The 14,170-nt window shown below is 43.4% G+C and overlaps 1 protein-coding gene across 2 annotated transcripts in view; it reads right to left on the bottom strand.

Annotated features, from left to right (window-relative positions):
• MBP (myelin basic protein) overlaps positions 1-14,170 on the bottom strand; it is a 983,766-nt gene that overhangs the window by 13,933 nt on the left and 955,663 nt on the right. Inside the window, exons 5-8 of one of the 2 annotated variants that reach the window (XM_078687869.1) lie at positions 11,557-11,679; positions 9,400-9,435; positions 6,887-6,916; positions 2,148-2,279 (exon numbers count right to left, since the gene is read on the bottom strand). In XM_078687869.1, coding sequence (XP_078543995.1) covers positions 2,148-2,279; positions 6,887-6,916; positions 9,400-9,435; positions 11,557-11,679 — 321 coding nt within the window. The remainder of the gene's footprint in view (positions 1-2,147; positions 2,280-6,886; positions 6,917-9,399; positions 9,436-11,556; positions 11,680-14,170) is intronic. The other variant, XM_078687870.1, reaches the window with a different exon arrangement.

Genomic DNA, 14,170 nt, shown 5'->3' with positions numbered 1-14,170 from the left:
GGTGGGAAGGGTATGCCCAGACGTGGGTCCGTGCTCACTAAGCCACTGGAGTCAAGCTATCCTGGCTGAAGACGGCTGATAGCCAGAAACCGTTCCTAGGATGCTTGATTCCGGTCCAGGGAAGAATTGGCCTGGCAGTTCGGGCTGGACTGTTCCCATGAGGCACAGGGTCAAGACTGATTTGTATATGGCCATGTCTGAACTGGAGTGGCTTGGTGAGCAAAATAACGATGGATTAAACCCAGATCTGTGACTGGGGGTGAATGTTTTGCCATTGTGCAACATTCCGTCCATCATCTTGTGTGTTTTGCTGTTCACCCTATGTGGGAAGGGTATGCCCAGATGTGGGTCCCGTGCTCACTAAGCCACTGGAGTCAAGCTATCCTGGCTGCAGACGGCTGATAGCCAGAAACCGGTCCTAGGATGCTTGATTCCGGTCCAGGAAAAACATGGCTTGGCAGTTCGGACTGGACTGTTCCCATGAGGCACAGGGTCAAGACTGATTTGCATATGGCCATGTCTGAACTGGGGTGGCTTGGTGAGCAAAATAACGATGGATTAAACCCAGATCTGTGACGGGGTGAATGTTTTGCCATTGTGCAACATTCTGTCCATCATCTTGTGTGTTTTTCTGGTCTGAATGCTGTCCCATAATGGGGCATCTATAGAAGCTACCTGACAATGTACACATTACTTTTATAGATTCAGGAAGAAAGGATGGGGTCACAGCAGGGATAGAGGGGTTGGCCTAATGGCTAGGGCAGTCGACCTTGCATCTGGGTAACTGGGTTTTAGTCTCGGCGATGACGCTGATTATCCGGTGATTCTGGGCAAATCATTTAATCTCCCCATGTCTTACAATAAAATGAATGTGTCCTCATGTAATGCAACTGGTGCTATGTAAAGTGCTCTGATACCCGATTCGGGTCTAGTTTGCACAATATAAACCTCTGTAAAATAAAAAATAAACAATAGATTTATATGCTAATGGCATAAGTTATTCTTGGAGCTGATCAAAAGAACGAGGGGCATATATACATGGAAATGGCGCATCGCGGTACTGCAGCAAATTATGCAGCACCATGCTGCGTAATTAAAAAAAAAACACAGGGATGCATCGTATTTACAAGTTACGGGGCACCCCTGTGTTTTCACTTGCTCTGGTGGTAAAAATAGCTGCCTAGCACCAACACAGACACCTTTGCACCATAGTGCATGGGTGCCTGCGTTATAGGAATGATTGTTTATGTGCAGGATGGTGTCCCCTACTGCACATAAGCAATCATTAATAGGAATTTGCTACCTTTATGTGTGCTGCATTCTGCAGCATGCATAGAAGTAGCAAATCACCATTATTTAATAATTGTTTTTGTGCAGGAAGGGATACCTTCCTGCACAAAAACAATACTATATGTTATTTTGCTCTTTCTAAGTGTGCTGCAGAATACAGCACAGATAGAGAAAGCAAGAACGAGGAGAAATAAAAGTATTTCTCCTCGTTGCACCAATCGAATGCCTGCTTTTTCATGGCGTTTGTTTTGAGCGCTACCACAGATTTACACATCCATATAAATCTGGGGCAGTGTCAAAAAGCAATGAGTGTTGCAGTGGAGCGCCCACAGCAACACCCATTGCACTCCGCTTTCACGCAGATACCCGCATGAAAGGGCACCATATTTACAAAGCTGCATCAAGCTATGCAATGTGGCTTAACACCGCTTTGTAAATATGGCGCAGGGCACTGCGCCACCGGAACGTCGACAAAAGTGACGTTCGGTGGCGCAATCGCTTGCACATATGCCCCCTGGTTCTTATCTTATGCCAACCTTATGTATACATAAGTTAAGTAAGGACCAATAACTGGCATTAGCAAACTCTTGCAACTAACATTGCTTCTTTATAATCTCTTGCCCAATCAATGCTTGGGGCTCGTGGCCATAATTGGATGAGAGCGACTAACTAGCTTTATTGACTTGCACAGTAGTCAATAATGCTTTGTTATCGGGTTACATACAATTTCAGCGGTGCAGAGTAATGGACTGCTCAAAACATTCAGCACGACAGCTGACAACGCACACCACAAAGGCCCAAAGACATTCTGACTTTACACCATTTAAATATAAAATAGTCTACAGTACATAACATACCAGGTTGAAGATCTTGGAGAGGGTCCCTTGTCCCTCCCTGTGCGAGTCCTTGTACCCCTTATGGGACGACTTGTAGTGGTGGTCCGATGATCTGGGCCATGATCCATGGCTGGGCTTCTGCCCTTCAGCTCCCTGCGAGGACAGAAAGAGGAATTTATAGGAATCCTTGGAGATGAAGACTTATATTTTGAAACTGTTCCTAATGTTCTTTTACTCCCCCTCCCCCTTTCTCTACCCTCTTCCCTCCTCACTACATACACTGGATTCTTGACATGGTTGACTGCTGCCCCTTGCGTACATCTCACTATATGGAGCCACCCTTGTGCATGTCTACAGACACTTTCCTCATATGACGACAAGTAGATCTATTAAAAGAAACTCTTGAAGGAACGGAAATATTATACCATATTGTTATACGGAAAAATTCTCGCATATGCTTATGGCTGACCCCAATGGCTATCAATAGCACGCTGTGTGACATCAGTACCAATTATTTAGTCTTATGTGGCTATGCAGTTCGTGCCTGTCTTATACCATCTGTACTATATACAATGTTGGGTCGCAATATGTTACGCTTGTACCCATATTATGATTAGGGCTCCCAGTTTTATGGTATTCATTTTTTTAACATTTCCATCTGTATTTATCCGTATTTACTTTTTGGCCATTTTATCTGTATTTATCCATATTTATTTTGTGTTTTGTGTATAAATGAAGTCGGAAAACTGTACATTTCCATATTTATTTAACTGATAGGACACGCACTCGTACTTTGGTGTTGGTCGTGATTTCGCTATTTAAGCTGCCAAATATTATGTAACAATACATCCACTAAATATTAGCACTACACCACAAATGTATGTTGACATATGCCATTATTTCAAGAAGTTTCATCCTGTTTTTTAATTTCCCATACTATCAATCTGCTCAGCTGTTGGGCTGCAATTCATGAAAGACAGCATAGAGAGCCACTTAAAAGAAGATCAGTTTTCTGTATTTATCCGGTTCTAATAATAAATGCAGACAGAAAACACATCGCTTTCTGTCTGTATTTATCTGTAAAAATCCGTAAAAACGGAAAACAGGGAGCCTTAATTATGATGTACGTGCTGTAATACAATTAATTATACTGTACTATGGTATGCATATTTTATGACGCAAGGTCTATGCACCTTTGAACTGTTACTATGGTATTAAATGCCAATAAAGTCTTTGGAACACAAACAAATGTTCCTGAGGGAAGAACACAATATCAATATCTAATCGCTACTATTTCTCATAGTGGCAGATTGTGCAAACTCTGGGATGCGGCAGAGAAATCAATGCTTGCGGCATGGTAGTCACAAACACTATCTTGGGAAGAGCGTGGAAAACCTTTATAAAGGCCTGAGCTGTGGCCTAATGACCTGAGCTACTGACTTTGGATCTGGGAAGCCAGGTATGAACCCTAGCCATGGCCCAATATCATGAGTTTCTGGGCAAATCAATTAATCTCCCTGTGCCTAAAAAACATAAGCAATTTAATCTGGTGCTGATGTAAAACACCTATCTCGTTGTGCCAAGTTTGCAATGTTTATAACCGCAAAAAATATGCATTTGTTGTTTAAGGACTCAGTGGATGGCTTTTACTTTGCTTACTGAGGAAACCTTAATTAGTGCTGAAACAAAAAAGGGGCCATTTGATGCCACAAGCAGCTACACAAGAAAATAATTCATCCTGCAAAGAATCACTCGGATACTAAATTGCATTTTTCCCCGAAGAAGCAAAATAGAACAGCCTGTGGAAATAAATGTGTTACTTTCTGTCTGGTTAAGATCTGGAAGAAATGAGGAAAAAATCAAATAAATAAATATCAAGTATAAAAAAGCAAAGAAAAGGGAAATATGTTGATAATCCCAACATCATGTAGCAAAAATGGATAGTTTTTGGTTGAAAAGGAAATTAATTTTTCAGTTGTGCCTTGCTCATACTTCCAATCTTTCGCTCAGGGTGTGAATAAAGCAGAGAGCAATATTCTGTTATTTTGTATGGAGAAAGGAAGGTTACACTGTCACAGTTAGCTCAAAATGAGAGCTCTCCTGTATCTGGGATCTGATAGTCTGGGGTACTTAGGTACAACCCATACATACGCAGAACCTTATTACTAAAATATATGAAGTGCCAAGTAACAAGAGCAACAACACCGGATTGTGATGACATACACCACAAATCCAAAGGCCGAGTGGGAATGAAACACAATAGCAACACATCCAAAAGCTGGAAGGGCTCCAAATGTGTTCCAATGAAGCCGAGTACACTTTTAAGGGGTGGTACCTTAACGCCATAGAGAATTACCTGACAGGAACCAAGGGGTTTAAGACCACCAGAGAGGTTAGGGTGCCCAGGACTATCATGTGAGACTGAAGTTTTATGGTTTCCTCAAACCATACAGAAAGTGGAGACATTGGGCCAGATGTAGGTCACCAAATACCAGTCGGTAACGGCCGATTTCGGCCGTTACCGACCGGTATTTGGTGATTGAGATGTAGGGGGCCTTAAATTGACAGATTCAGTATATTTACAGAATCTGTACATTTACAGATTCTGTAAATTACCGAATCGGTAAATTTACCGAATCTCAAATTCGTGATGTAGGTGGCACTGAAAACAGTGCCACCGGCCTTAAGAATTCGTTATTTACCATGACATACTATGTCATGGTAAATAACGAATTCCTGTGTACATGCACATCTGTGCATGTACACCTGTGCAATGTGGCACACATACATTGCTATGGGCATGTATGTGTGCCACATGGCACACAAGCCAGAATCAGGGGTGCAACAGGGTGTCAAAGTGACAGCCTGTCCCCCTTGCAAATTCGGTAATGTTACCGAATCGGTAATTGACATTGATTCCTATGGGCCTCAAGGCCCATATGAATCAATGGCAATTACAGAATCGGTAAATACTGATTCATTAATTACCGAATCATACCGATTCAGTAATTAATTCGGTAAAATGACCTACATCCCGATTGCCAGTTCTTAAATACCAAATCGGTATGATTCGGTATTTAAGAATCGGTAATCTGGGATTACCTACATCGGGCCCACTGAGAGCTAAAGGTGAATCTCGCCTGGACCAATAGGATCATACAAGCTTACAAATAGGTTTTTCTCCACTGGGGGTTGTGCAGCCCACAGGTCAGAAGATCCTAGAAGGACATGCAAGACTCCAGCTTCTCAGACAGTATGTTCATTAGCACATCCTACTTCTCTCGTTAACTGCGTGTTGGACTATTTTGTGACGTGACTTATAATGTGAGTTGGCTTCAGTTCAGACTGATAGGTCTCTGTGGGACTTGTACTGTTGCAGACTTCTGCCATATTCTGAAACTTTGAGACATAATGAGATGCCATATGTCAAGTACTCCATATGTACTGTTATTATTAAAATACATACGAGGGCACGATATTCTCACTTATTCCTAAAAAGACAAAATATTCCAAACTCATTGCTGGTTCTTATTGGTATTTCTGCCCCATAAGTGATGCTTTAATTAAAATACTCTGCTGATGAACTAACTGAGGGGCATATTACCAAGCTATAGCGATAATTATCGCTAAGCTTGGTTAGCGGGCATTAAAATATCGCCGCGCTCCAACGATTTTTACCGCTGAGATACCTTGATATTATCAAGGTTTATCTCAAAAGCAGTAAAAATCGTGGGAAATGCATGAATATCGCTGTAAAATCAGCGATATTCATGCATTATCGTGACAATGCTCTAAGCCATGTTATCCACCTTCCATTGGATAACATGGTTAAGAACTGCTCGGGGCAGGCGTTAGCTTTTGGAGATAATCGCGCTTAGCGCAATTATTTCCAAAAGTTGGTAATAGGGGATAGCGATGTTAGCGACTGTGCCCGCTATCGCCTATTAGCTGTCGCTAACTGGTGTTAGCGACAGCTAGGTAATAGGGCGATAAAATTATCGCCGCTTTAGCGGGAAAAATTCCCGCTAAAGCGGCGATAATGCCCTTGGTAATATGCCCCTGAGTTGCCTGTTTTATGTAAATTAATGAAATAATATGCATGTTGTGTACAAAAATAAAAACACCCTATATGCTTTCTGAGCCTGTGAATACAGTTCAGGGGTGGAATCTGTGCAGGTGTGAGATTAGTTATCCACCTTTTCATGCATGAAAACAAGCAGCACTGAGAAGATCATGAATGCAGATACAAGAGGCGCTCTACTCTTCAATCCCACTGTTCGCGGAGCCCACCATTTTGTGAACACTTTACAAATAAAACAATGCGAGGCAGGCGGAGCTGCACCGCGAACAGGCAATTTGTAGCGAGGCAGAACAGAGGAGGAAGGGGAAAATTATGAGAAAGCAATTGCGTCTTCCAGGAGCCTGTGAGAAAATAGGTAGCTTTGCCATGCAGCCTTTAATGGGTTTGATCAATTTGCGCAAATGCGGTGTGGTTTTAATCACAGCTGGGCCGCCATGCCGCCGGAGGAGCGCGCCTTCTTTCAATCTACGAGTTAAAGCAGCAGCGCGATTACCATTGGAAGCAAAATTACTGTGGGGAGCAAAATGAGTCAGAAGAAAGAAAAATGAGGAGCGACAACCAAACAGAGCTTTAGGGGGCAAAAACAAGCCATGTTGCTTGCAGCAGCTGGCACAGGCAGCAGTTGTTGGGCTTGGGGGAACCAAAGAGGCTGTGAATAAAAAATACATTTGTCACCTACCCAGCTAAATCTGGTGAGGGATAATCCTCTCTGCACATAGAAAAGACAGAAAGAGTGAGCGGATGGATACCTCGCGCCTCAGACAGACAAGATAAGACAATACAAGACATGGGGTTGCAATTGGTTTGTTTGAGGGAGGGGTGTGTCCTGGTAAAATTAATGCACCGGGTTAGGATTTTGGGAACATGCATCGTTGAACAATTCAATTTAGCTCACACACCACAGATTGAGATCTACTCCAGAAATTCTGGGAGATATTTCATAATGCCTGGGCTAATCTGAGAAGTATTTGTTCCACAACAAATGCGGGTAAATACCGGAAAAAGGGCCTGGTTACGAGTTTGTCGGTGCAGTGCTGAGTCCACACCGCCATAGCACCTCCAACTCGTGGTCATGCCACCTGCCAGATTACGAGCATTTCTTGTGTCTGGTGGGCCTTTTTATTTTACTTTCCCACTGTGGTGCCCTGAAAATGTGCACTGCAATGGGAACACCAGAAACAGTTCCTGCACAGCATGGATTGCAAAGCCCATGCTGTCCAGGAAATAGTTTGCATGCACACGTGGGGGCACATGTTGTGTGCCCCTGTGTGCATCCACATGGCATGAGGCATCTTTGTTTCTCTCCTCCTCTGTTGTTTTCATGACGGTGGTACTGCCATGAAAACTGTGGCGGAGAGGAAACTCGCAATACGCTTGGCGGACTGCGGTGGTTCTGCCAAGCATATAGTGGCCTCCTGACCACCACATCACCACAAGGGAATGGCAGTTCCCTGGTGGTTGCAGAGGGGCATTGGTGGTCCAACCTCCCTAATTGTAATAGGGTGGTCAGAAGACTGCCACTGAAGCGCCCCGCAAGTCTGGCGCTCCGTGGACCACCAGACACAAAATAAAGACCATAATCTGTGTGTGCTGGCAAGATGAATGTCTGCAGAGGGGTCTCTCTAACACAAACGTTTCCTAGTGTGGTCAATGAAGATTGGAGCAATGCCAAATTTTCAGCATATACACAACATAAATAAACATCCTACAAATCTAAATCAGATTAATTTACATAATGATTTAATTAAACATACATTCATTGTCTGGACTGTGTTGAACTAACCGTGATCAAAACAAGGGGAGGACACACCCTTGGTACAATACCAACTATCCTTTGGCTTTTTAGCAAGTTGATAAATAATCTGGAAGTACAGGTGTGATTTATAACTTAGTAGGTGGCAATAGCCTCTCTCTATACGATCCCTGCCCCTTCATCAACAATGGCAATGAATAACCAGATTATACTCTGCCCAACTGAATATATTGTTTATACAATGGTATTTTTTATGTGTGCTTGTTTTACCTAAAGGTATTTAATCAAAATCTGGATTTAAGGGGTTACATTTGAGAAGTATTTGTGCGCTATTGTTTGCTAAAAATTCTGCAGATTTCCCTCTATATCTATCCTTCATTTATTATTATTTGTCTTTTTTTGAGCTAACACTATTTCCTTCACTCAGCCAAAGTGAGACTGAAGGATTTTAGGGCTTGATTTCGACTTTGGCGGTGCTGCGCTGGCTCTCCGCTGGCACAGCACAGCCAAAGCCGCGCAAAGACTGCTGATTACGAGTTCAACTCGTTCAGGCGGATGGTCCTTTTGCCTTTCCCACGGCGGTGCTCTGAAAAAGGACACCGCAATCGGAACAGCAAAAGTTTTCCAGCATGGCAATGAGTGTGAAGTCTATGCCGTGCTGATACTGGGTTGTAAGCAGACAGGGGGCCACATGTTGTGCCCCCCTGAATGCATCCCCAACGCCATAAAAAGGCTGGCTGTGGAGGAACTTGAAATAGGCTCAGCGGTATTTCGCCAGTCCCGCTCAGCATATTGCATTGCCTCTCTGCCACCCCACCACCAGGGAACAGGGGTTCCCTAGTGCACTTGGTGGTCTACCGCTGGAACGACCTAGAGAGTCACATTTCAGCAGTCGGACCACCACCACTGCAAGTCTGGTGGTCAAATTTAGCTTTAAATGTTTTTGCTAATAATGGATAGCCACATAAAAAAATGGAGGCATCTTAGAGCCACAGTAACCGACTCCACTAGTTACCACAATTGCTTAGTCATCTAGACATGGGTAAACAAAGCCAGTGAGTGGCCTGCTTATACAGCCGATATTGTGGCTACTAGTGGGACAACGCATGGAAACACTGCTTGCAACAGTCTGTAAAGGTAGGTGACTGTGGAGGATTTTACTATGGCAAATGTCACACCAACATAAACAAGCACCCAGGAGAAATTCAACACTGCCATTTGTGATTCTGTCTAGGAGGAAGTGCAAGTTACAGTTGTAGTTCATGAAAAAACATTCAGCATCAACTCTACACCATATATACAAAAGACGTCATCCAGCCCAGGATATCTTTTTACTCATATACATCTTTTCAGATTTACAGCATGTGCAGCTAACATTGCCTTCACAGTCAGCAGAAACAAGGAACTGAAGTGGGGGTGAACTTCAGTGTGAGACTTACCCGTTGTTGCATGGGAGGTGTAGACCTTGGAGACACCTGCAAAACAAGAAGAACATTGTCAACAGCCGTAAAAGAGCAGGGCGAGAAATAAGCTCTCCACAGAGGGTGAGATTCTGGTGGCCTTATCTCCCCCTGTCTTGGCAAAGTCTGAAGGAGTAATTCAATGTCAAGACAACCACTCTGTTTACAAAGCATGGCTTGTTGTATTTACATAAAAGCATGGTAAACAGTGAATCATACTAAAGTGTATTTACCACAGTAAATTGATACGCTGATTTGGGCAAAGGCCCCAAGCTGGTACCTACTTATGGACCCAATAGTGTCCTCAGGACAGCCCATTTGATCAATCAACACTTGTTCAAAACAATGACACGTGGCGATAGATTGCTGAGCATGAAAGGACTTAGACACAAGTGTGCCCTTGGCCAGCATCTTAGATCTGAACCCTACCACTTGCAGTTCTTCAGACTTCTGACAAGTGAACTTTTCATACTAGCCTCCAATTGAACCGGCTGCAGAAGTTGTGTGCATAAGATGGTGGAACTTTCAGTGATTCTGGAAATTCCATTGATCACTTGTGTATCACCTAGTTCTATCCCCTTCCATCATTAAGAGGTGCTCTCCAGGGAAACAGGACAATTGGTACTAAGCGCCTGATTACGAGTTTGACCGGCGAAACCGTGGTGGCGGTCCGACTACTGCCACACTGCCGGACCACCTGCTGTATTCTGACTGTGGTGGTTGGACCGCCAGAAGTCTGCCATCACTGTTGGGATTAAGGATCCCACTGGACCGGCGGTCTTTCACCGGCAGGAATAGGCATGTGGTGCTGCAGCCGGCACTGCCGAGCATATTCTGAATTGCTGTTTCACCACCCTTTTCAGGGCGGTGAACCCATCATGAAAAGGGCAGCAGAACAGCAACAAAGATTTGGGCCTGGGGATGTGTGCAGTGGACCCCTGGATTGAGCTTCCCTGGTTTTGTACCCCACTTTCCTGCGCAGTGAGCCATATATGCCACACCATGCAGGAAGGTGCAGTTGGCTTCTGAGTGCAGCAGTCTGCATGATAGGCTCTTCTATGAGTCTAGCAAACTGCTGCTGTCAGGCCATCGCAGGACTGCCCACCAGACCAGGATTAAACTCCTAATCTGGTAGGTGGTCACTCCATGGCTTTGGCAGTCCTACAGTGGATGGCGTTTTGCACTGTCCGCTGTAGGACCTCCAAAGCCGTTATCAGTCCCTATGGGGTATTTTACAAGCCCCTTGGGCTGCTGGTACCTCACATTTTCCCATATTAACCCCTCCCATGCTGATGACGAGCTCAGCATGGGAGGGGTTAATATGGGACATCATCAGTGATGTCATTTGAGATGTCATCAGTGATGTCACTGACCATGTCATGAATGATGTAATATGTGACATCATCAGCAGTGGATTGCGGGTGCACGAAATATAGTTAGTACAACTAACTATATAGGAGAAATTTCAATGGTTTTTTTAAATGCTAATTCCTAACTATATAAGGCCTGAAACCTATGTTTTTTTCAGTGAATATATATATATATATATATATATATATATATATTATTTTTTCTGAAATAATAAGGTATGTTAATATAGTAACATCTTACATTACATTAGGAAAACCTTAGAAGTTCACTGATCAAGCAAAGGTTAAAGTGGCATTATAGTTAGGTGAAAATGCCAGTTTAAACATAAGAGTGTAAACAAAATTCACTAGTTATAGTTAACCGAAGAAACTATAACTTGCGGCCCTGCCATGAACGGTGATTTCATCAACAATGTGATATCATTTGTCATCAGTAATGTTATCAATGATGTTGTAGAACAGGTCATGAGTGTTGTAAGGTATGAGGTCATAAGCAGTGTACGATATGGGCGTGAGTTAGAGTTTCTTGGATTAACTGTAACTGGTGAATTTCAGTGTTTTCGAGCTTAAAATGTGAGAAAGAACAGCACGTCAGGCTACCGTCTCAATTCAGGGTTGTCAGGATTTCTGGTTGTTTTAGCAGAGAACTGATGCATCCCAAAGAAGGTCAATGACATGTAATATCAATTGCAAGGCCACACTTTGTTAGGCTCAGTATCCTGTCAACCACAGTCATAATCAGGTGTAGCGCATACACAGAACTTACCATGTTTTTGAAGAAGTGGACAACAGGGTTATCCTCGCCATGTCTGCCATGACCATAACCATGACGCGAGCCCTTCTGGGGTGAGTAGGACACATGGCTGGCCCGCGATGCATGATAATATTCCTGTACCAAGGGATGAGAATCAGAGTATTAGATCAGACAAAGAAACAGAACAAACAAACAGCGTCAAGGAGAAGTATAGGACTTATGCATTGCATTTCAACTAATTTAAAGACTTACCTGACATAGATACATTAAATGGGGGATAAAAATAAGAATTATTTGCTTAGCAAGCTATCACATTAAGCTAGCTGAATCATGTATGTCTCCATATGTTCCACAGCTGCTTCCGTAGTACTTACCTGTTCCCCGTCTGCCCCAGTAAATGAGTTACATTTGTTTTCCAAATGTCGTTCGAAAATCCTACCCATATGAATGTTCATTAATCAGATAATTTTCTAAGACACACTTCTCCCATCATTATCACCTTACCTGACATTGCAATGAACTGACATTTTTACATTGAATTCATATGTTAACACGTTAACCTAAAGCCATTTATGAAAACTCAGATTTACTTCGTGAGGATTGGTCAAAATGCACCTCTTGAGTTTTTGGTTGAGAAAAAGCATCTCTTTCTCCCACATTTGCATTCCTTTCATTGGCTTCTAGTTTAGCCCCATATTTATATTGTTTTTGCCTAGTCCATAAGACACTCATTTAGAGTTTGATGAACGGGGTACTCTTACACCAAACTGATGGTCCGCGACCGCTCCCTGTATTTAGAGTCGGGCAGGTAGTCATGTTTCTGCTGGCTGAATCAGTCTGTGGTAACCTTACCCCGAGGGTCTAAAATACTTTTTGATGTTGGTGTAAAAACCTTCGTTGTTTATCTACCCCATTTATAGTGGATAGTCTGAGGTACTTTTTTCTGCTTGTGACCACTAGGAAATGCCTCGTGGACCCAAACAGAAAAATAAAAAAAGACGACCCTCGCTTCCTGGTGAGAAGCTTTTTTTTTAACCAAACAAAACTCCCGTTTTGAGAGCTTGTATTTGGAAAACAAAAAAATGTGCTGAGCGACTGCATGAAATATGGCTGCCACTCAGCAAACCTAAAGCCGCCATAGGCTTCTCTGAAGGCATACAGCTCTCTTCCAAGCAGGCAGAGATGTCTAAAAATGTTGGAAAGTAGTCTACAAAGACAGAAGATGTTATTTCTTCTGCCCCAATGGAACAAGGCAAGGAGGTGGAGATAGCAACTTTTGCTGCTCTAGTGGACCACCACCAACTGTATGTAGAGATTGTTGTCCGCCACTGCAGTTCCTACAAAAGTATTAAACGTTTGATGAGCAGCTCCCATGTTTCAATAGGCCACTCAGCAAAATGATTTGGTTTAAAAAAACACAAACTCCCTAAGTGGGCGGTGGTTTTAAGAAAATAAAAAATCATTACCCTGCGAGTGTTCCTCCAGGGTATGGGGGATTTATTTTCTGTTACAAACTTCCAGGCTTTTCTTGGAAGGCCCGAACTGGAAAAAGTATCACAAAGCAACCACCGCAAAAAGGGCAGAGTAAATGATGTAGGTACACTGACAGTCACTTATCAGTCAGACTGCTGGTATAATAGTTTCACCAGTGGAGCTAGCATGGGCTCCACTGGTGAAAACATGATGCTCTACTAACTTTAAATAGAGGGTCCAGACCATCACTGTGAGGGACAGAGTACTTCAATGCATTTGTGGTGCAGTGCCCTGTCTGTCGAACACTGAGACACAGATTTACTAAATTATCACAGTTGTAAGACAGACCCACGACTCCCTAAACCACGCACGCCTTAACAATGCTGTCTGAACAACAACCGCATCTTTACCACACATGTCTTTACCACACATGCCTTTACAATGAATTTTATCGTAAAGGTATGATTGGTAAAGGTATATGCATGGTAAAGATCTCACCCCAGCCGCCCCCCGCCCTGAGCCCTAAAACCCGGCCCCATCACTGATTTTACCAACCCCAGCCCTTAAAACTACTCCTATCCCCCACCTTGAGCCCTAAAACCCAACCCCCAGCCCAATAAACATCTCGACTTCCCCAACCTGAGCCATAAAACTCGGCCACAGCCCTAGAAACTTCCCTGACCTCAGCCCTCAGCCCTGAGCCCTAAATCCAGTCCCCAACCCTTAAAACTACTTTGACCCCAAACTATCTCCCAGCCCCCTAGCCCCAGCGCTACTTACCAAGCCGCGTCCCGGTCCTTCCTCTCCCGAACACTCCTGTTCCTCTTCACGACCATCAGTTCTGCATTAAGAGTGCTGACTGCCTTTACCACACATATGCGTGGTTAAGGCTTATGCGTGGTTAAGGGTGTCAATGTGAGGCTAGCATAGGTTTTGTACAGGAAGTATACCCTTCCAGTACAAAATACTGTGCTTCGACTAACTTTTAAATGTTTCCCAACTTGTATGTGTGTTGTACAGCACACATGCAAAGTTGAAAAAGAAAGGATTTCTCCATGATAGCACCAGATTGAAGGGGAGGCTATCTTTTTATGTAAAACTCCCTCTACTTTTTTTTTAGTAAATAGGGTTTTTCATCAGAAGCCTTGGGTGG

Source organism: Lissotriton helveticus, chromosome 4_1, assembly GCF_964261635.1.
Source record: "Lissotriton helveticus chromosome 4_1, aLisHel1.1, whole genome shotgun sequence".
In the NCBI taxonomy this organism is placed as follows: Eukaryota; Metazoa; Chordata; class Amphibia; order Caudata; family Salamandridae; genus Lissotriton; species Lissotriton helveticus.
Note: the sequence above shows the minus strand (reverse complement) of the source record. Positions and strands in the feature narration are given on the sequence as shown.